This window comes from Geospiza fortis, unplaced genomic scaffold (assembly GCF_000277835.1).
Source record: "Geospiza fortis unplaced genomic scaffold, GeoFor_1.0 scaffold130, whole genome shotgun sequence".
In the NCBI taxonomy this organism is placed as follows: domain Eukaryota; kingdom Metazoa; phylum Chordata; class Aves; order Passeriformes; family Thraupidae; genus Geospiza; species Geospiza fortis.
In genome coordinates this window covers 16,293,507-16,316,876 of record NW_005054300.1, presented here as the reverse complement: position 1 = coordinate 16,316,876, position 23,370 = coordinate 16,293,507, and the positions used below count along the sequence as shown (strand labels likewise).

General features: G+C 39.3%; 1 protein-coding gene across 1 annotated transcript; it reads right to left on the bottom strand.

Annotated features, from left to right (window-relative positions):
• Positions 1 to 1,778: 1,778 nt before the first annotated feature.
• Positions 1,779 to 23,218, bottom strand: BMS1 (BMS1 ribosome biogenesis factor). Its single transcript, XM_031063559.1, has 22 exons — positions 22,975 to 23,218; positions 22,411 to 22,601; positions 21,965 to 22,044; positions 20,680 to 20,868; positions 20,061 to 20,203; positions 18,888 to 19,009; positions 18,079 to 18,275; positions 17,254 to 17,390; positions 15,947 to 16,779; positions 15,053 to 15,154; positions 13,955 to 14,112; positions 13,350 to 13,431; positions 12,303 to 12,379; positions 11,074 to 11,259; positions 9,496 to 9,684; positions 8,734 to 8,914; positions 8,107 to 8,165; positions 5,916 to 6,038; positions 4,712 to 4,859; positions 3,679 to 3,854; positions 3,020 to 3,181; positions 1,779 to 2,308 (listed from the first exon to the last, which is right to left on the bottom strand). The coding sequence occupies exons 1-22, from the start codon at positions 23,148 to 23,150 to the stop codon at positions 2,072 to 2,074; spliced, it is 3,948 nt and encodes a 1,315-aa protein (XP_030919419.1). The 5' UTR covers positions 23,151 to 23,218; the 3' UTR covers positions 1,779 to 2,071.
• Between the last annotated feature and the right edge of the window lie 152 nt (positions 23,219 to 23,370).

Here is a 23,370-nt window from a genome sequence, read left to right as displayed (position 1 = left end):
GGCCCTGACCCGGCAGGGAAGGCCCTGACCCGACAGGGAAGGCCCTGACCCGGCCCCAGTGCCACCACCTTTCTCTCGGCAGAGCTCACTATGCACACCAGCTCCCACCTACCACCCGCTGCTTACTAAACTTGTGTTCATGTCAAACAAGTCTGGTCAATTTCCAACGTTTTCTCTCCCATTAAAGAAAGCCACCTAAAGGAGGCAAGAAGCATAATCCAAAACAAGTATCTTCACTGTCTTCCCAGGAGTAACATCTTCACTCTCAGTTGGCTCTTCCACAATGAAGACTGAAGCCCACCATTTTTGTCTCTGGCAGAGCTATTATGGATAAACCAGATCTAAGTTATTTTTCATTACATGCAAATGGCAAATGTGAAAACCTAGTCTAATGTTGCAGTGCTAACTTTCCAGGCAACTGCTTGTCACATGTGAACACATGGAAGATGCAAACAGCGCCTAAGATGGAAGTTCACTCACAACAGCATAAAACCAGGGTTAATAGAAACACTTCCTTGATGGCTTAATTAGACCGAGCCTAGCACAGCTGGACAGAAGCAGAAGGAACCCTGCAGAAACAAAGTCATGGCCAACCATCCTGTACTACTCCGTGGGGCAAAATGCCAACAATTTCCTTGTAAGTCTCTGAAGGCAGCAGTTGTCTATTCAGCAGAGACTCTTCAATTATTCAAACATAAACCATGTTTTCATATTCACGTGACCTCATCTGAATCTCACAAGGGAAAAAAAAATTACTGACAAATTAATTTGAATCAGGTGTCAGCCTAGTATCATATAGACAAAGATGAATGCATTAGAATTTCAATATCAGTAAACAGAACATTATGAGATTAATTAAGAAAATCCCAAAATACTAAATGTTTAAAAAAAAAAATCTACAGACCCATTCAACCAAAGGCTTTTGTGTGAGGCAGCCTGGTCCCACATGGGATCTCACATCTAAGATAGCAAATATTACTACAGTGTAATAATAATGAATTTCAGCTTGATGACAAAGAGTAAACTTTTTCAGGAAGGAGACCAAGAAATTACTGATATTATCTGCCCCACTGCCTGTTTGAGGATGAAGTATTAAAAATAGGTATATCATAGTAACTACTTTTGTATGCCATATATGGCATAAAAAATAAATTCTGCTGCTCTTCCAACAAAATGATTGTTCAAAGTCTTCTGTCATACAGAGAAAGACTTCAACTGTCAGTTAATTTGACAGGATTGAAACCATCTACCACCTCTTCTCTCCATTCATCTTAAGCCTAACAATGTACCATGGAACCAAGCTGGCTGTACACAGGAACATTTTCCCAAAGGAAGCAAGCTATCCTGTCAGTGCCAACCCCACAGAAAATCCCAGAGTAGCTACTACACACATCTGGGGAAGGTCTGATACTGTTTGCCCAGAAAGCTGCAGTCAGTGAGGGACCTACTGACAGCCTCAGGGTGCCAAAACTGGCCAAGTAACACAAGATCTAGATGCAACACTGTTTTGAAGATCTGCTTAATAACCTAGTGAGAAGTGGAAAAAACTGAGATGCTTTCATGCAGGGGGAAATGATCTAAGCACAAGAGCGAGCTACTCTGATCAAAGATAAAGAATTTCTCAAACTCCTACCTAGAAACTGTTGATCTTCACACCTTTTAATAAAATATTTGCCAAGGGCAAAATTTAGGCAATAGGTCAAAGGGACATATTTGGAGACATTCAGGAGAGTTTTCTTTCACAGAAGTCCACTAAGACAACACACAAAGAAACAATATTCTGTAATTGATTAAAATACTTTATTGGCTAGAAAATGCAGAAATATGCAGTATGCATAGAAATATACTGAAATATGAAGTCTTCCAGAATATTCCTGTATAAAAACCACAATTCATACTTCTACATCTTATTTATATACAATACCAAATGTATTCAAGAGTGTAAGGTCATATTTGCATTTCTTTCTTCTCTTGAAAGCACATTTGGTGTAGTCCAAGGCCTTTCTGTTTCTTCAAGAGAAAATTGCACAGCTACCCTATTTCCTCATTTGGCCTGAAACCTGATGAAATTTTACATACTCTTCTCTCCCTTACTAGATCCTTTCAAGCTTGACTTCTGCCTCTTTTTCTCCCTTTGTCCCAGTATGCGATAGACTTTTTTCTTAGCCTCCTTTTGCCTCTTGAATTTCTGTTCATCCTCCTTCTGCTTAACTTTGAGATATTCTTTAAGCTGTTCCCGATGCTTTACTTTGGCTTTCTTTATCTTGTAATTATTCACTGTACTCAAAGCACTGAGTAAAGCTGATATCTAGAAGAGAAAATAGACAATCAATATACATGCAGCTCAGTTTTGGTGAGCAAGAAACAGTGTAACCTCAGCAGACACACAAAATGAATCTGAGATTCAAGGCAAGTTCCTAATTATCTCTGCACCTGTTACCCAATTTCTAAAATGGTTTAATTTTTTATCCTGTTAGGAAGTTAATCAAAGCTTTAATTTTTGTGAACTCTGATTTTCATTAGATAGCTTTTAAAAGGCTGTGCCTAATTGCTACTATAGAACACTTAAACTGCAGTTTGGATCTTCTTGCCCCTGTAAGCACTCTAATTCTCAATTTTGGAAGCAGACTATTTGCTTCAAATCCTGTCTGTGTTAATAATGCATGGCAATGACAAGTCAAATAAAAAACTGCAGCTGCCAATTTAAGTCACCCATAATATGAGAGCACTAAATACAAGTGAAACACCTTGCAAGTGCTGTGACAAGGACAAAAGTCGTATTTAGGCTTCAGGTGACCTACTAGTCTAAAAAATAAGACACCATCCACTCAGTGACAGTTCCATATACATACTGTGTGCCAAACAGGAAGAAAACAAATTGCAAGTGATCATTTTTCACTAGGAACATATATATCTTTAGCATTAGCAGTAGATTCAAATGCCAAAACAATAGTCAGAAAAGCTTTAAACAACACATTTACCCTTCAGGAGTCCTTGTTTCAGAGTAAGTGATAATTACCTTCTTTTCATGAGGCTCCCTGATAACAGCTGGTCTCCACTGGTCTTTTGGAGTCTTGCCTTTCTTCTCAAGATTCTTAGGCTTGTTCTTAAAAGGCAGTGCCTTCTGCAGTGCTTTAGGAATGTGGAGCTTATTGAAGTGCCTCTTCTCCCTCACAATAGGCTAAGAGAATGAATACAGAACATACATATAACACTCATGATCTTAAAAAACTTTAATTTTTCATCTTTTAGTGGGGAAAATACCCCACAAAACACCACAAACCAAAACAGAAATACACATCCCTCAAAAAAACCCCAAACCAAACAAAGCATAAAAAACACAAACCAAAAGTAAAAAAACAACATCCTCTGACATCCTTGGACTGAACTGTAAATGATATGTTCACCCCAATTACTACAGCAGAAGTCTCAGTAAGCTTCTGGAGAAGACTTCTACTCTGCAGATTACTTTATAAACTTTAACTGACCCATAACAATCTACTCTCAACTGTTTTATTTCCATCTCATGCCAGGACTGTGCCTTGTAGATAAAAATTTAAAGTCCCACATGCATGTGTATGAACAAGTATTTATACTGCTCTCAGTCTGCACAGGTCTGAGACACGCTGCAAATTTGACTGGTTTTAAAAAACAAAACAAAACAAAACAGAAATGTACCTTATAGAGAGAATCCTTGTTTTGTTTCAGTTTGATGCCTTGCTCATACCTCAGCTGGCCTGTTGTTTTCATTCCACTCCAACTATCTTTCTCACCGGCTGGTTTCAGCAGGGATGTTACAGGGTTATAAAACATTGGGATAGAAACAGGATACCAAGTCCTCACAAAAACAATATCTGAAAGAAAAGGGAACGTTAGTTGGCTCTAAAAATATGAAATATAAAGAGTTCATCACATCCACACTCTAAGGAAAGATTGCCTGAACAGAACAGATACTGCACCACATGCTAGCAGTGTGTTTGGTATATAGACCAAATGTCTTCAGCTTATGGTAAAAGCAATGCAAAACCCCATAAAGGCATGAACAGCACAGATTCATGAAGAGTAGGCAGCTGAATACTATCCTGTTCATCATTCATATTCAAGAACAAGCAATAGAATTCATATATGTAATGTGCCTATATAATTACTGACAAAACCAATTTTCTTTTCCTTTGCCTATTTTTATAAAAGAACTAACTTGCTTTGATTTTGCACTATCTGTGATTTTGGTGTATGTAGGAAAACAGGTCATATAAACCCAAGTAAGTATAAACTCATATTCTCAACATCACAGTGACACTCAGCAAACACAGGAGATCCTCTGCACAATTTCCCCAAAAGGTTACAGGAAAAAGTTCTCAGAAAAGTGTCCTCTAGCACTTGTACCACTAAATTCAACTCATCATGTTCAAGGACAAAGCCTGTGTTAAACACTACAACCACGCTCTGTAAAGCATTAAAACACTTAATGCAGATGCATGTCTTCAACTCAAGCCTTTTCATCTGCATACTATATGACTTCTGAGTAGAAGTGAAAGAAATCCAACATAAAAAACACTTCTTTTGAATTTCACTCTGCATCTCACAAGGTATTTCTTACTTTGTGAATTCACATCTCAATTATCAAATCCCAGAATTCTGAGACACAGCTTTACAATCTGTGAAGAAGGATGAAAGTTGTGTGATATCTTACATGCAATGTGCAACTTACCACTCATCAGCAACTTGTCTTCAAATGTTGCTCTGAAAGCACCCACAGGAGCTCTGAGGGCCTTTTTGATCTGGCCTCGGATGCCACTCACACTACGGATCGCTGCACCTTCAAACTTAGCCACTTCCAACTGAGAGTTAAACATGCCCTGAAAATGTGAATTACCACTCTCATTCAAGATGCCAAGTCTCTCTCTGTGACCTATGTAGGCCACAAAAACAGAATTCCCACAAGCATATCTTATCAAGAAACAGGAGGAGCATAGCATTGTCTTTAGACTAAGAGTGCTGATCACACCAAAAACCCACTGAGCTGACCTTAGGTGAGCTACTGAAAGCAATCTACTTAGTCATACATCACAGGCAAGGTTGCTAAGCATTAAATATATGTATTTAAAATTTCAAACCAGAACATATCTACAGAAGCTTTACAGTTCTCCTTTAGAGTAATTGCTGGAACACAGGATACCTTAAAAGCAACCAAGCTGTCCTAAGTTGCTAGTTCTGAGATTCTAATACAATACAGCTCTTGAAGGCTTGTGCTTCTTTCATATATCACAAGAAAAGCAAAAAAAAAAAAAAAATCTGTCTATGCCTAGTGCAAACACTTGAGTGCTTCATTGCTGGGATCACTGCTTAGCTGCTTGCTGCCTCAAATGCACAACAACCTAAGCTCTCCCTGAGCCTGAAAGCCCAGCAAAGCACAGTGGGAAGGTCAGTGAACATTCACTTCTGCAGCACTCCCTACCCCAGACATTTTTGTAACTGTAACGAGAAGCCTTAAGCACTGCTAGAAGTCTCCTTTGACTCCAGAGCTAAAATTTAGTGCCATCAGACTGATCAGACTGATAAGTGGGATAAGACCAGGCACAGGTTTACATCCTCTAAAGGTGTCTGTCACTGCTAATCAGTGGGTTTTAGGAAGGAAGCAGGGGGTGGGAAGGAAAAAAAAACCACACTGAATGTGAATCAGGGGACTGTTCCAGAATTTTTGTCTGGTTAACAATTATTCATATTCCTTGTAGTAACCAGTACTTTCAGAGGTCACATGAAAGAGAGCTCAAAAAAGCACAGGCAGCTCCTGAGATCCAGAACAGTATTCAACAATAACTGAAAACTTGGGCCTCAGGAAAAACAATCCCAGGTTGCATTCCTTCTTAACATCAGTACCTCTGGTTTTACAGTATACATACCTATGAACTTACCTTAATAAAACAAGTGTTCTTGAAAATTTTGAATGGAAAACCAGTTAGCTTTAATTTCTTTACAATAGTGATGGATTTATCTAAATCAAGCACAACTCCTGTGGCAGCAATCCGGAAGTCAGGCTGAAACATCAGACAGGAAAGACTGCTGAATGTGTATTCCTCCAACAGTGAAGACACCATTTAAAATCACAGAATCATAAAATATTTTGCCTGGAAGTCATCTAGATGACTTCTAAAGGTCATTTAGTCCCACCCCCCCTGAAGTGAGCACAGACATCTTCCAATAGACCAGGTTGCTCAGAGCCCCAGCCAGTCAACTCTGAATATTTCCAGGAACGGGCATCCACAACCTCTCTCATCAACCTGTTTGCGTTTTACCACCCTTGTTGTAAAAACCTTCCTCCTAATATCTAGTCTAAATCAACTTTTTTAATTTAAAATCATTCCCCCTTATCCTATCACAGCAGGGCCTGCTAAATTTATCCCCACAATTTTTTAAGCCCCCCTTATATACTGAAAGGCTGCAATGAGGTCTCCCCAGAGCTTTCTCTTTTCCATGACGAACCCCAACTCCCTCACAGCCTTTTTTCCAGGGAGAGGTGCTCCATCCCTCCAGTCATCTTTGTGACTGTTCTCTGGATCTGCTCCAAGAGGTCCCTGTCTTTCCTGTGCTGAGGGCACCAAGGCTGGCCATGGTACTCCAGCTGGGGTCTCACTGGAGCAGAGCAGAGGGGCAGAATCCCCTCCCTTGCTCTGCTGCTGGCACTGCTCTTGCTGCAGCCCAGGATGTGATTTGCTCTCTGGGCTGCAAGTTCACATGACCACAGCATGCCCAGCCTCTCATCCACCAGAATCCCCAAGTCCTTCCCAGCAGGGCTGCTCTCAATCCCTTCACTGCACAATCTGCACTGACACTGGGGGCTGCCCCAGATCTGCTGCAGGACCTTGCACTTGGCCTCATTGAACCTTATGGGCTTCCCCCTGGACCACTTCCCAAGGTTCCCCGGACTGCATTCCATTCCTCAGGCATGTCAACCACACCACTCAGCCTGGTGGTGCCTGCAAACTGCCTGTGTCACTGATGGTCAAAGCACAGTGCTGGTCCAAGCACAGACTGCTGAGGGACACCACTTGTCACCACTGCACATCAAGACACTGCACTGTTGACCACCATCCTCCAGATGTGGCCATTCAACCAACTCCTCCACAAACAGTCCACCCATTGAATGAATATCTTTCCAACTTAGAGAGAAGGATGTTGTGAGGCACCTGCACTCCACATTTAACTTTTAAGATTCAGAATTTCTAACCTTTACAGAAGTAAAGCAGCATGAAAAATGCAGATTGACTAGTACAGACTAGTTGAGGTGCTGCTGACATAACATTCCTACCATTCACTAATGAGATTTCCAGAACTGCCATTCTAATTACCTTGGAAACAATCTAAAAGTCCTTGTGATCTACCTCACTGTGTTCTCTTTATGAAACAGAATCTTACTCAGACAGAAAGTCTCAAAGGAGAAGTGCTTTGTGCACTGCTCTAAGACACTGTATTATGCGAGGGACACATGATGAAAACAGACTTTTAAAACATGTAAAAAGACAACTGTGCAATAGTACTTGAAGGCATATTTTAGGAAGGAGATAATAATCACCACTGATTACTGACACGCTCATTACAATGCCATGCAAAGCTTTTGTTACCAATTGTCTGCAAACATGAACCTACCTTTGATTAATATATATCTAATAAAGATCATATCTGATAAATACTGCTTTAACACTATTTAAATTGGAATTATGGAATTGCTTGGTTTTGAAGGGATCTCAAAGATCATCTCATTCCAACCCCTCTGCCATGGGCCCCTTCCACTAGACCAGGCTGCTCATGGCCCCATGCAACTGGCCTTGAATCCACAGCTTCTTTGGGCAACCTGTGCCAGAGCCTCATCACCCTCACAGTAAACAATTTCTTCCTGAAATTCTCTAAAAAACAAACAAAAATATCCTCTCCATACAGTTTCCCACCTCAACATAATACACCTTTCAAAAGCTTGAGTCCCGCTACTTTCATAGTTCCTACAACTACACTGTTTTATCATAATGTAACTTTTCTTCCCAGAACATATATATTTTCCACAAATATCTACGGAAAGTGTTAATAAGCATTCTGTGGTAACAAACCTACCGTTGTGCCACTGACAGACTGCACTGCCAAAAATCCTGTCCCCTGAGGAGTGATGGGCCCTAAAAGAAAATTAAATTTAAAAATTTTGGAGAAGTCTTACTACGCAATATCTAATCCCTATTTAAATCCCAAAAGCTTAAAAATACATGAAAATATACTCAATGAAGAAAACCAAAGTTTAAAGCACTCAAACTATTGCTCACATTTAAAGCCTCATAAAGGAATGGTTAACAAGAAGTTACTCATGCAAGGGCTGGGCCCATAATGTGTGCAAAGTCTATCTGCACACAAATCAGGCTCTTCTTCAATATGCTACAACTTAGAATGCTCAGAATTTGATTGAAAGCCAAGCAATTCACAAATCATTTAAACAATCCACAAATATCAGAGAACTGCCTATTTTCCCACACTACTTGATGTTATTTTTTGTTCCACAGGGAAAAAGTTGTACTTCTCATTGCAAAAGCTGCATTCCCTGGTACATCCTGCAAAGCCAGAGAGCTGTACACTGCTGAAGTGAGGTAGGACACAGCAGCAGGCTCACCCCAGAAGGCTGCCCCACAGTGCATGTGCAGTGGGAGCTGCACACTGCTGAGGTGAGGCAGGACACAGCTGCAGCAGGCTCACCCCAGAAGGCCGCCCCGCAGTGCATGTGCTGCGGGGTGTACTTGAGCAGCCGGTGCCGCCCGTTGTGGTCCTCGATGTAGAACATGGGGATGGTCTGGAAGCGCCTCCAGCCCAGCGACAGGATCAGGGGATCGCGCGTCTTCAGGATCTTCTTGTACCACCGGTGCTTCTTCAGGCGCAGCTGGTTGGAAGAGAAGGTGAACCATGCTACTACAGGATGGCAACAGTGATTCTGAAACTCAAGCCTTAGTTTTTCAAGAATGATTGAAAGCAACTTCTATCTACACTAGAATTTTTATACAGTAAGTTTTATCTTTGTTTATCTTCAGAAGATCAATCAGTATTTCACTCACTCTGAAGCCACGTGTGTACACATACAAGCAAGTATTATATTAAAAATACATTTATATATGTGCTAGTAGCTTTTCTGCAGTCACTTGTATATAGATCATGAAGGTCAGAGAACAATTAATGTTTGCAATTTAGCAATCACAGTATCAGACCTTAGTCCTGAGACACCTCTGCAGCTGAACATTAAACAGCAGTAACCTTTTCCAGTTATCCAATTAAGCCTGTAAAGATCCAGAATCTGCTACTGTAGAATTAGACTTTGTGTCTAAAGCCAATCCCCTATTCAGAAGACAAGGATGGAAGTTTCTGTCTGTTTTTACCCTATTTAAAGTACACAGAAAGCAGTAACTCCAGACACCCTGAAGCACACCTGCACCAAGATAAAATGCACTCAGCCCTTTGGCTACGTACCTGTACATAGCCGACATTTCCCTCGCTGTTGCCCAGACCACCCAGGATGATGGGATAATGAGGATCAAAGTTCAGGACAAATTCACAGGGCACATTCTCAATCTCTATTCGAACATACATGCCAGGCCTGAATCCCTCATACTGCACTCTGGTTTCATCATCCTGATCTTCAAATTCTGCTCGGTTAAGCTATGTGACAAAGACATAATTCACAAAATTCAACTACTAGCAACTTGTTCAAGAAGGGATGGTTCGATTTAAAACATTCTAACATTTATATAAATCTTTTTGGGAAAGATCTAACAGGTTTTGCGACTTCCTATTCAGAGGAAGATCTCTACCACCACAAAGCCCTTCCAATTTGAGATCAAGTGGGCCTGTTAGCCTACTTGAAAGACAGTAGTACCCAGGAGAAGCAAATGGCTGAGTGACTTCTGATACACCTTTCACTATGGTGGCTTTGGATTTTAAAGATACAACTGTCCAAAGTACATTTTTGGATTTAGAAGCCCAAGTACCTTTTAAAGTTAATGTCCTGATCTTTAAGGTATCACTTCATGAGGATGCTGCAGCTCAGCAACTTAAAAAGATTTTTGTGCATCCTCACACTGTACATCATCAAAAGCTCTTCTGTACCATAGGACAAGAACGTAGATACTGTGCAAATATTTAACAAGATATCCTCGTGAATAACAGGAGCCTCACCCTCTTGTTCTAGTCCCTGACGCTTACCTACCCAAAAGACACTGACTCTTTTCCTGGAATGTCCTTCTTTACCCTTTAAACGCTCTCAGTGCATCAGCATACCAGAGCTCAGATTATCCTTTGTGACAGAGGCTAATACAAGCAGGTAAGGATTAATTTAACAACTATTTAGGGCAAAATTTTGTCAAAAGACAAGACAGTGAAATTATTAACATTATTAATGTAAGGCAGTGTTCTCCCAAGCCAGTCAAAGAAGGAAGCTACTTTTAAGCTTAGAAGTTCTCATGTGGAAAAAAAAAGGCCTGGAACAAAACCAAAACCTCACATTCTGGATACAGTTACACTGAAGACTTCTACCACATGTACACAGCAATAGTCATTAATTATTTTTTCCTCAAAATAACTTCACAGTTGGATGAAAAAAACTGTCACAGAGAATTTACTTATCCATTAATAACAGTGCAAAAAATAACACTAAAAATAATACCTGGAAAATATATGGCAGAAATTAATATGAGGAGGATTTTCACCTTCCTACACATAAAAGGATGCCTTTTGTTTAAAAACTTTTTAAGTAGTTGAAGTTTAGATGATACATCCTGGCTTATTCAGTGATTAGTATGGTTAAGTATTGCACTCAGCTTAAATTAAGCTTTCACTTGTTTGGTTTCTTTACTTGCTTTCCTTTCCAGATAACAGAATCAAAAAGCTCAAGAATAAAAAAATCACAACCATGTATTTCTTTGTGTGTACTTTCTGAAATACCTCCTGAGCATCACCTGTGTTTCCAGGAAAAAATCTTTGGGAGACAAACTCCATGGAGCATTTTGGAAAACATATAGCCAGATAAATTGACAAATTAGCAGATTGTACCTGTGCTTGTTTATGCATTTCTTCTTTAAGATCATCAAAGTATGTGGCATCCCCTTCATCATATTCTGCATCAAACATTTCTTTAAGTTTTCTTTTCTTGTCCATGCGCTCCTTCTTCTTTTCCTCCTCCTCAGGTTCTGGTTTGGACATTTTTTCATCTTCCTCCTCCTCTTCTTCACTTCCAGACTAATCAACAGTAAGTTGTCAAACATGTAAAACAACTGAAAACAACTCATTCTGATCAACATTCTGATAGATATTATTAAACAATATTTTTTATAGTGTCAATTATTAGACAACTGAAAAACATTTCAGTTTTAGACAGAAATTAGTAAGCTATTCATACAAGGAGACAACTTCAGCAAGGACCAAAAGATCTCATGATCTAATCATATTCCTTTTCACTGACAAAACTTTTTTGACTAAAGATCATTTTAACGTAAGGGAACAGACCCTAGAACTGACCTACCTGTTATTCTAGAGCTAATATAAGCATATATAATACAGGAGGAAAAAAAAGTAATTGTTGATAGCACTGAGCTATCAACTGCTGGAAGGCTGGAAGCATTCTAGAGACCAGAGAGAAGGAAGTTTGTTCACAGACCATTTGAAAACTGCCAAAATGATGCCATTACCCTCTATTTTATAACAAATGCAAAGCCATCAAGTTGCTTAGTCCAAAAAGAAATTGATTTTTCACTTTGTACTGTCACAGACAACTACAGTTCTGTTACTGGAAGATATCCAAGCCACAGCATAAAATTGCTTCCACCAACCTCCTTTATGCAGATAAGAGGAATGAACTAGGAAACTGTGTCAAGTTTCCACTATTTGTTGTGTTTAAACAGAGGGCTATAATCTTCTGCATAAGATGAGATGACACAGTACAAACAGTTATGATTACATTTGGTTTTAAAATACTTCTGTCCTGCCTCCAGATCCTGCAGCTCTTGATTAAGCCTGACACCTACTGTTAAATGAGTGAGGTGACTTCTACATAATTAACTATAAACAAAACTTCAGGCTCAGGCTAAAAACATGCCACTCTAGATAAAGTCAGTAATAAACATAAATTTTCTTTCCTGCTCCCACTGATTTCCTTCCATATTGATTCTATGAACACCGAATTTATTACATAGGATGCCTATCACTTGATAAGAAACACACACTTATCTTGAGTTAGATAAGAACATTAAAATGCTAAAAGAACATAAAAATGCAGATCAGACCTGCTCTCCTCCAGCAGCAACCTTTCCTTTGTGCACAACCCCAGTTTCCAGATCTTCAAAATCTCCATACAGCTCTTCTGCAACAGTGAGCACCCAAGACATGTGAGCATTAGTTAACCATTCTGCTGTATTGCTCCACACCATCTCTCACATGTTCAGTACTATGCATTTCTCAGAGCTGCTGTGGAGATTAGTTTCAGTCCAAATATTTTTGATTCCCATCAAGTTTTATACATTTGTTTTGCCCTCTCTACAACTTCAGCTGAAAATTCCCAGCTAAGCTCAACGTGGCTCCTCCTTTACCCTTTCAACACCCTTGTGATTTAAAAAATGTAAATGAAGCGTAGATCACCCCAAAGGACTCCCAATACATTAGTTTGCACTCTAATGACACAAGACACCAGCAGAGCAATTGAGCTCCTATGCCTAATTTCCAAAAAAAAAAAAAAAAATAGAATATAGCTGACAGTCTTTAGGTTAAAAACATGTGCTTATAGAAGCCTGTTAAAGCACAATCATGATGCATGTAAGATAGAGCCACATTACTAAACTTTTTAAGTATTTCCTAATTTAAAAAAAAAAACCAAAAAAACAAAAACACCACCTCCAAAACATGTGAAGATAGATCTCACTTTTCAGCCACACGTGAAAGGCAAGTTTGTCTTCCTAATAAGAATAGTTTCTATTTATTTCTACCATGGCTATCTAAAAGAATAAACCATATATGATGAATAGATGAACTCAGATACATAATTCAAAACTGGCATGACCAAGTGTTGAGACTAAGGACTCCATTTAGTAATTTAAGTTACATACTCTATTTTTCAGACAGTACATTTCCAGAATGTGGTATGTGCCTACTGTTTCTACAGAGACTGACAGCAATATGTAATTATGTTAGTATCTATATAATAATTTATATAATAGTTTGAAAAAAAATCTCCAAGTACAGCACTAGGGCACAATATTCTATATACATAATTAAAAAGTCATACTTTTCTTAAAAATCCTGTACAGAGGAATCATTTTTAAAAGTGTTACACATACCATCTTCCTCCAACAGCTTTGCTGCATCTTTATCATCCTCCCACTTTCCAGTAACAAAGCAGTCTCGAATACTGCTCATAACCTGCAAAATAAATTGCACAGCTGCACTGCCTTGCACAGCTGCAGCTTATCATCAACAGAAATGTTCTCCAAGACATTCCCCACTCCCCCATCAAAGACAATTCTCACATGCAGCTCCACATCAAGACACCATTACCAAAACTACACAATGCCTCCCCAAAAGCAGGATTGTGAACCCAGTTTAATTCTTGCCAAAAAGTCTTTTGATTACCAAAATCTCTACCCTACATTGTATTTTCGCTTGGGTCTCCCCTGCTTTTTATTTTTTGGTAAATAAAGAACAAACTATTATCCACCAAATACTCAAATGAGACAAGCATTAAATTGATTTACTGTAACTTGCCACTCTTCTAAAAACAAACATTGGAATCTGTTAGGTATACTGACAGCAAGTGGCAGAATCTAAGACACTGTGGCCATAGCTCCCACAGCTCTGTTTCAATAACAGCTCAGTCATACTTTATGAGACACAGCCAGGACAGAACCAGGCAGGATATGCAGAAGGAATTATCCAATGGCATTACCTCTTCTAAATCCCAATCTTGTGGCTTTTCTACCAGGAATTTGGAGCAGTCAAGAGCATTAGCCTTCTGTTTGGATGCTTTGTCTGGACGGCTGACACGAAACAAACCTCCAAGTTCATCATCTGCATCCTCACTCTCCTGGTCCTCATCCTCCACAGCTAAACCAAACACAGAGGCTGTGATGATTTCCCCCACAGTACACGCATGAAATTCATTAACCACCTCTCTCCTTATGTTTCCCAACAGCTACAGCAGTTTAAAGAAATAAAAGAACCAAACTGGAACAGTTTTGAATGTAAAAGCCTGAAGAAAAAGGTACACTGATCCACTTGTTTTCATAACTGGAATCATATTAAAAAAACATTGTCCAATAAGTAAACAGAGGATGCTTGTTCAATATCACATATCAGAACAATAGCAAAATGATCTGTGAAAAGGAAGGAACAGGAATTAAGCTTGTGTGTAAATCAAGAATACCAGACTGGAGAATCTGTCAGAAAGTCTTCTCACACCTGCACTGTGGAAGGTTTACAATCTCATCATGTTCTACAAAGGTTCTGCACAATGAGATTGGAACTCTCAGACAACAACTGTAAAAGTTGTGAATTAAAACAGGACAAGTTACATAAACAGCAATTTTCTCTTCCTTTTAAGCCAGCTATTTTCCCTTGACAAACACCTGATACTAAGTCATGTATAAGAGACTCTTCCACAGTCACTGAGAGACAGAAATTCCTGAAACCAGCCAACAGACAATATGCCTTTATGAAACACAATTACCACAATGGGTTTGCATAATATCTATCAGATCATTACACAAATAACCAAACCTTAAATGTTTGGAAGAAATAACTGTGTAAGAAAACATGAGTAACAACTTAGCAGTCTGGAAAATGAACTCAAAATGCTTTTTACGGGAAAAGTAAAAACTGTCTTCTTGTTACAATTATTAGTGAAAATGAGCATCAGCAATTAAAAAGTCAATTAACTCTCCTCAAGCCTCCTGCCAAAAGACCATGATCAAATACTCAGACTTAAAAACTTGGTAACAGCTAAAAGCCAGCATATAATGAGTCAAGTTTCCAAGCAGATCTGTACCTGTTCCGTAGACAAGTTTCCGAAGGTTGGGGGTTGATCGCTGCTGTCTCAGAAAGGCCTCACCTGCCTTCTGTGTGAGGTCCTCCTTCCATTTAAGTGCACCTGAAAAGGGAAAAAAGTTGCAAAAAAGAACAAGACTGAGCAACTACAAAAATAATTTAATTAAGGACATGACAAGAGACTTAAGAAGTGTAGACACAGCCCACAGTTTCTTTTTCTCATATTCTGTATATACACAGAAACATAAACCGTGGATAACAAATTATACCACTGATTTTTTTTAGGCTAGAATTTTAAAAAATTATTAACAACAGTAAGAGATTTGATCATGTTCACGATGATACATTTCTTCACAGACTCACAGAATGGCTGAGGTTGGGAGGGACTTCTGGAGGTCTCTGTGTCCAGCCCCACTGCTCAAGCAGCCACACCTAAGGCAGGCTGCTCATCACCATGTCAGGACAGCCTTTGAACATCTCCAAAGATGGAGACAGCTGTTCCAGTGCTCAGTGAGTAGTTGGTGCATTTTAGTAACATTCCCCCAAATATGTTTTAGTCTTTCTAGATGTAACAGAGCATCATAATTTGTTTTACACACACAGCTATAAAGATTAAATAGAAGTATATGCAAAATCAATGAAGTTTTGTTTATAAAATGAATCACCTCTGTTCTAGAGGAAGGAAACTTGACACTTCATACTACAAAGTAAATGAAAGACTTAATAGCAAGTATTTCAATCTTTCCCAACTTGAAGTTTTGCTACTTAAGAATTATAACTAAATACACATTTATATATATATATGACAGGCAACATTATGGATTATTCACTAATTATATCCTTTAACAATTAATACAATGATGTGGACAGTAAAAATTAAACAGTTATAGCCTACCTGTTGTGTCAGCAGAAAGATCTATTTTTTCTTCATACTCCTCTTCCTCTTTCAGCAGGTTCTCCACATCATCATCCTCAGTATCCACAGTTTTAACTTTGGTGTGTCTAACACTATCAGCTTTCTTTGCTTTACTGTGCTGAAATCCATTCCTATTTGACTCATCAGCTTCTAATTCCTCATATGATCCTCCTTCATCATCACCCTCTTCAAGGGAAGAGTTCTCATCCTCAGATTCTGATGCCTCTTCTGCGGTGCAGTTTCCTGAATCTGTAGTGAGCACTGCTTTTCTTTTGGGGCTGTGCTCTGAGATTTGTGGATTTGTTTCTGTATGTTCACTATCCATATCACAATGCTTAGATTCAGCTCTCTTATTTGCAGCCTCAAATTCACTACCTGAGCTTTCATCTTCACAAGTCCTTTGTACATCCCCCTCCTCCTCCTCCTCATCTTCCTCCATCTCACTATCTTCAGCGGCAGTTTCTCCTTCTTCAGAGCTCATCTCCAGATCATCATCACTGTCAGCAAATGCTGGTAGCTCATTCACAGCTTCTTCATGAGGCACCTCTGTTTTCAGACGCTTGGCTCTCCTAACAGCCATCCCTTCCCTCAAGAGCACTCTCTCACTTTCTTCCTCAGCATCATTTTCATTATCACCATCACTTCCATCTTCAGACACTGCTTCTTCTTCATCTTCTTCTTCTTCTTCTTGGTCATCTTCCTCATCACTTGCTACACCATCATTTTCCTTCTCATCGTCTTCAAATACGGCCTTCCGACGAACTCTTCCAGTCTTCAAATCCACCTGCCTCTCTTCTTTTGGCATCACAAACCTGTTCTCCCAAAGACCACATTTGGGGTAAGATGGTAAAGTACAAGAAAATTTTAATGAAAGAATGAAGCTTCATGTTAATATTGTTAAACAGTTCTACAAATTTTCTTTCAAAGAAAGTGAAGTTACATAGATCATTAGAAAGGCACTGTCATCCTGTAATGTGTCTTTATTCAAGAATATTGACTGTTGTAGCCAAAAGTAATTCCAATTCATTTCATTTTCCAAGGAATGAATTAAAACAGAAATGTTACTTTTATCAGCAAGAAATTCCTGGAAGGCAGGTCTACATTGCTTGCAAACTTTCTAGTACCAATGATTTCTATCCCAAAATACAGTGTGGCATATGAGTAATCTCAGAAGAGGAAGAAACAGACATTTTACAGGCTGTGCTCTATTGAGAATTCTTCCTAAATTAGAGCCTGAAATTAGAGATTCAGTCATGCTCAAACACTGCTCAACATTCAAAACTTACTCTTGTCCTACATCTTCTGAACCCAAGGGTGTAGAGTCCATGAAGAGAGAGACCTTGCTTGATGCCATCTTAACATCAATGGCTGAGTGTGTGGAGATGAGGCTCTGAACAAGCTCCTGATTTGGCCTCACTTCCTCCTGGAAAGACAAGACTTTTTACTTTTCAATTAAGTTGAATAAACAAATGTCTAGTGACACCTATCAGTCTAAACCAGCAGAAATATACATATGCAAGAAAAAATTGCAGAGCATTTTAAAGAAATATTTTCTCAGAATAGAATAGCAAGGTGTCCCTTCCCCTCTTCATATTTCAAGAATATCTATAATATCAACCCAAGAAAAATTGAAGAGGGACTCCTTCACAATATGCAACCACTAGAGTAAATACCAGCAAACACATTGTCACAGACCCAAAGGTATTTAACATTTAGCACAATACAGAGAAAAAACTGAATTCAATTTGTTTGTAGGTAAATCTTTTCTCCCTTTGACCAGTCAAATCCTTTAAGTTTTCTCCCAGCAATCACCATGTCCTGCAAAATAAGAGTAGCAATAGTCCAGCACCTATAAAGCTTAGGCCAATATTTGGAAAGTTATTACATAAACTTTAGGTATTTAATATTAACTGATCATCCAATGTTTTGTACAATTACAGATAATAGAAATAACCCTTCTCTGAAATCCCTGAAAGAGAAAAGAACTAATTATCCACTATGGATAGATAAGGATTGTTTTAAAGAAGCTTATTTTTAAACACTTATTTTGGCTTTAAGGATAAAAACTATATTTTCCAAGAGAATTTAAACCACCACCAGGATTCTTTTACCTCTTCTTTTTCATGAGCATGGCTTCCACCAAGGTCAATGTAAACAGCATCTTTGTCATACACAATACCCCCAACTCCTGACAGAGGGGCATAGACGAGCTTCTCTTTCTCATTTAAGGAACGTTTCTTCTGCTGCTCAGGGAGAGCACAGGGGTCTGGCAGGAAACTCACATCACTGACTGTGAAGTCTCCAACACCTGAGGGGACGGACAACGATTCATCAACAGGAAGCTCTGTACCAAACATCCAATTCCTCTGCCTTACCACTGAACTCAGAGAAGTATACAGAAATTCACCAGAATCCTGCAAAGCTTTGTTTGTTTCTTCGCTTGTTTTCAAATGACAAAAACAGCAACTCCCTTTTCTGAGTAGGTCTGTAAATTTATTATCATGGTATTTCTTAATTTAAACTATTTAATCATTCACTTAAAATATTAAATTATTCAATTCTGACCATAATAAATATATTACATAATTTACTAATTCACATCATTTAAATTAACCTTTCATTATTAGGGCTGATATGTTTTACATTTTAAGCACTTTCTAAAAATGATACACTTATAAAAAAATTTAAATACTGTGATTAATGTGTTTATCAGTGCAACAAAACTGCACAACTTAAAGCAAAACTATTCACAAGATTTATTTTCACCAAAATGTGCATTATGAAAAAAATTTCAAAAACCTAACAGGTATTTAGAAAAGTGGCAAATCTGTTGTATAAGATACTTTGAAGATACAAATAATTTCAGCTATGCTGTTTTTCACATATCAGTACAGAAAGAATTCTAAGACTGATAAATTACCTGGCATATGAATTTGACTTTTGTTTTTTAAGTGTGCTCCTCTCAGGTATCCATACAGTGATATCTTCCTGTCACATTTGGGATTGATTCGAACATCCTCTGGGTTTGTCAGCTCTTCCATTCTACTCAACAGTTAAAATGACAGTTAAAATATTCAGAGTCTCAATGACAACTTTTGAGATAAAGTAATTTAAGAAAAAAGAACATCACTGCTGCCACTGCATGATCTGCAGACTCTAATAATCAAAACTGAATTATCATAAGAAAGAAAAAATTAATGGAAAAACTGATCTTCTAAGAACATTTTAAAATTCTTTTCTAAAAGCTGTATAACTATGCTCAACACATTTCCAGAAGGTTTACTGACACTTCACTGAGCAGGTGCTGCTTTCTTAGCACATTTTAACTACTCTTTATCGGCTTTGCACACACAACCCTCCTCTAATCAATTTCACCGATAGAGGGCAAACACCTGAACGTCACACTCCCCGCAGCCACACAACACCTTCTTTTCCCTAAGAATGCAGGTGAGCAACACAAAAGCTCCCACAGAAAAGAGGAGCTGTTTGCAGGCAGAGGAGGGGAAACTCCTCTCTACACTGCACACGGGAGGCAGCACACAGAGCCCAGGAGGAGAATGGGGACACAACCCGGCCGCAGATCAGCTTAAAGCTTGCCTTGGATTGTTGTGAGAATTTAGTCATAACTGTAAGCATTCTGGCAATAAAATATGAAAGGTGAGGTAATTTCTCAAGCAGGCACAGCTGCCATCAAGATTGCTTTCATGTTCCAAAGAGACTGTGAATCAAATGCTATACTGGGAGACAGAGCAGAAGGGATATTCCAGGGAATTCAGAGGACTAATTCACCAGCTGTTGTTTAATCAGTAGAATGATTGTTTCTTTTCCACAGAAATTCAGTATATTCATCAACGAGCAGGATTATTTTAATTATCCTGTGTTTCAAAAGTATTTACAATATTCCAGAGGTGTGTACATGACCTGACACAAGTGAAAACTGAACGGCACAAACCTGTCACCTTCCCTTCCCAAAGCCACTCAGGGAACACCAAACACCCATTCATACACAGAGCTGAGGGCTAACAGCACAGCTTTTTCAAACAACAAGGTGCTATCTACGCTGGGAATAAAGAACAGAGACAAAAACACACACCTGTCTGCAAGAACATACGGGTGAGACGTTTGCCAAGTGAGAGGCCGGAATTTCATAACGGAGATAAAACGCCCCAAATTGTGAATTTCCTGCTTTTGATATTCTCCATGAACCATCCCAGACAAATAAAACAACTTGGCACCCTAAACACATTAAAAAGACATAAAAAATTTGATTTAATACCCATAAAGCTAACAAGAAAAATACATAGTTAATGCAATTCTAATTTGTAAGTCTTAATTGAAAATTATATTACAACTGGTTCTGAAAGATCAAACTAACCAGGTTACTTCAACATGAAAATTGTTCCTTAAATCTCACTGGAAAACTATTCACATCCTCCAGACCTCATACAGACCTACAAGCAGATCCTCCTTGCACAGCACCTGCAGAACAGACCTAGTAGCAAATTAAGCAGCTTATCACACCGGGATAGAGAATAATCACACAAGTATTTTAGCAAACAGAAAAAAGATGAAACAATCTGATACAGTATCAACGTTGTTCACTTATCTATGTAAAAGATGTAAGAATATAATAAACACTTAAGTAATAACCCACTTTTAATTTAGCTTCCATAAAGCAAAATATATGAAAAAATTAATGTTAAATGTCATACCGGATACACTTCAGTCCAGAATCTGTGCTTTAATTTCTTTTTAGTCTTCTTTAATTGTTTGTTGTTCTTGAATGTGTCCAAGTGGGTTAGAACTCCCATAATTTTGGGAAAGCCATGTACCTGGCAAATGTTCAGGAATTCAAATGTCTCCATCTCAAATCCAAAGCTGGCATCAATGAGCATGAGAACCTGTAAACACAATATTCACATTTCACTACAGCAATACCACAGTGCCCACATGAGCTTATTTCAAAGACCACACCTTTAAACTCTTAAGCTTCTCAGGAGCCAAAATCCTAAAATGCACTGACACAGCAGCCAACAGTCACATGAAAATGGAAGCAAAGTTGGTTTAGTGTTTTAACAATAAAGAACTCAAAGCATACAGGAACTGATGCCAGATCTTCAAGCACTGATGTAATCTCAGCCCCCAACAATAAATCCAAACAGATTCTCAGCACCACCATGTGCACACAGAATCGGAAACATTCACCAGCAGAAGTATTTGTACTGTTTGGTACCTGTCCCGTACTCAGTAGAAAACATAAAAGTAGAAGAATATCCAGATCAGTGTACACATGTATTTAGATATTTACACAGTTAATACTTAGACAAGGATCCCAGTACCTAATCAGCTGTGAATAATATACTCCAAATCCACATGTAAAGTAAAATTCTAAACAAAGGGATCATGCATTGGATCCCCAGGATCAGTTGGTGTAATCTCTTGATCCAAAAGTTGCAAGTAAATTACAACAGTGACCAGACTCCACTGAAATCAGCTGTATTACTGCAAAACAGATGGAGGCCTCAGGGTGCAAAGAAAACCCCAACTAGTAAACTAATAAGTATTTCTACTTTGAACATTAGTTGAAAACTTCTTGAATAAAACTCATTTTCAGATTTTATATGGTTTAACCAAATCCCTTAATGAGAAGTCACTGTGTCACCTTGGCTCATTATAAGACCTTCCCCTAGAAGTTTACCAGTTGCATTAGCAATGAAGCTCAGCAGCATTTCCCTTGTTTCACATCCTCCCCACCACCACACACACACACACACACACTCTTCACTTTACCCCACCCTCAGGATGAGGAAGGTCCTGGGGTTGTTCCAGAACATAAGATGTGTCAAAGAGCTCAGGTCTTGTTCTCTTTGAAACCAAAGACAGTTTTGCCTTTGACAGCAAAAAATGCGTAGACAAACCAGACACTGGTGCAGTCCAACCAAAAGGAGTATTTTCAACATAAATTATAGTAGAAATCGCATTCCATTGTTAACTTACCAGATCAGCAACTTTAGCCAGGTCAATCATTGTGTTAATGTCACACCCACATTCAATAATGGTCAGCCGGCGCTTTTTACCTGAAAACAGAATTAAGCATCAAAAACTCCAACAGAGAGAGCAAACCAATTTGTGCACTTTTATTTTCAGGTCACATTCCTGGAGTTCCTCCAGGGTATCTGGGACTCAGATTCTGGTCTAGCATCTAAATCATCCAACATTAATCACTACAGAAGTGTCTGGTTTTACCTATTTATAACTGCACTAAAATATAAATTTTTTAAATTTAAAATTATCTGAATCTTCTTTTATTGTACATATGCCAGATCACACATCCAAATGATATCTTCAAAATGACCAAAAATCATGACAACATGAGCACATCCCAGCAAGACAAGTAAGGAGCAGAAAAGAAGCATTTCCATTTCTTGTCTCTTTGTTCTCACCTGAAACAATTGTAACAGGACCCCGGATTTCAACCAGCTTCTGCCTGGTGAAGTTCTTAATGAGACACTTTATCACAGTGCTCTTCCCAACCTTGGGAGGGCCAACCACAACCACCACCACGGGAGGTGGCTCCAAAGGAGTCCGGTCAACCACGGGAATGTGATGCTTTTTAGTCTTCAGATCCTGAGTTCTGAGGAGAAATTTGTAATAAATAAATACAGGAACGCCATGGATAGTGGCATTTACTATTTGAAAGTCTTCAGTATTTGCAAAGGCTTGAACACAAAATGGAGCACAAGCAGAGACACCAGGCACTCCCACGGAGCCTAAGGAGCTATACAGCTTTTCTATGGATTAACAGAGTGTACAATGCAACAGAGATGCACAAAGCACCCCCACTCCTGACACACACACAAACCACACACAGCCTGACTGGGTGAATGATGAATGCCAAGCAGACACAGCAGCGAAAATCACAGTCTGTGGATGGCTACACAAAGTATCAAAGAAAGCCCAGAAACTCCCACCCCTCCAGCCGCCTCTGGAGCAGCTCCGACCCTCACCGATGGAAAGTCCGGGCCATCCGCACAGCGGACTGCACCGTGAAGGCTTTGGGGTTTCTCTTCCGTGCATTCTCCTCATCGCCTATTCCCAGCTCATTGAGATAACGCTTCCTTTTCTTCTCTGCCTTTGGCCCGCTATGCTTCGCACGATGCTTCTTCTTCTCTTTTTCCTCCATCTTACCGGTTCAACACTTGTTTACAGCCAGCAGGATCCCGAGTTCCTCCTCCGTGTGACAGCGGGCGCAGCTGGCACAGGAGGAGAGCACAGTTAGCACAGGGCACGCGTGCACAGCACATCGGCCGGAGAGCACCGAGCAAGCACCATCGCACCCTGCTCACGGGGCCCGTTCCCGGTGCACGGCAGCCCCCGCGCCCCGCACTCCCGGCCCGGGGCCC

What these genes read in the sequence shown, in the direction of transcription:
- BMS1 (XM_031063559.1), bottom strand. Translation starts at nt 23,150, where the DNA reads ATGGAGGAAAAAGAGAAGAAGAAGCATCGTGCGAAGCATAGCGGGCCA. An exon ending in TCTTTCTGCTGACACAACAG is followed by an intron (nt 15,155 to 15,946) that starts GTAGGCTATAAC and finishes TTCCCTTTTCAG; the next exon opens with GTGCACTTAAATGGAAGGAG. An exon ending in AGTCTGTCAGTGGCACAACG is followed by an intron (nt 6,039 to 8,106) that starts GTAGGTTTGTTA and finishes CTGATGTTTCAG; the next exon opens with CCTGACTTCCGGATTGCTGC.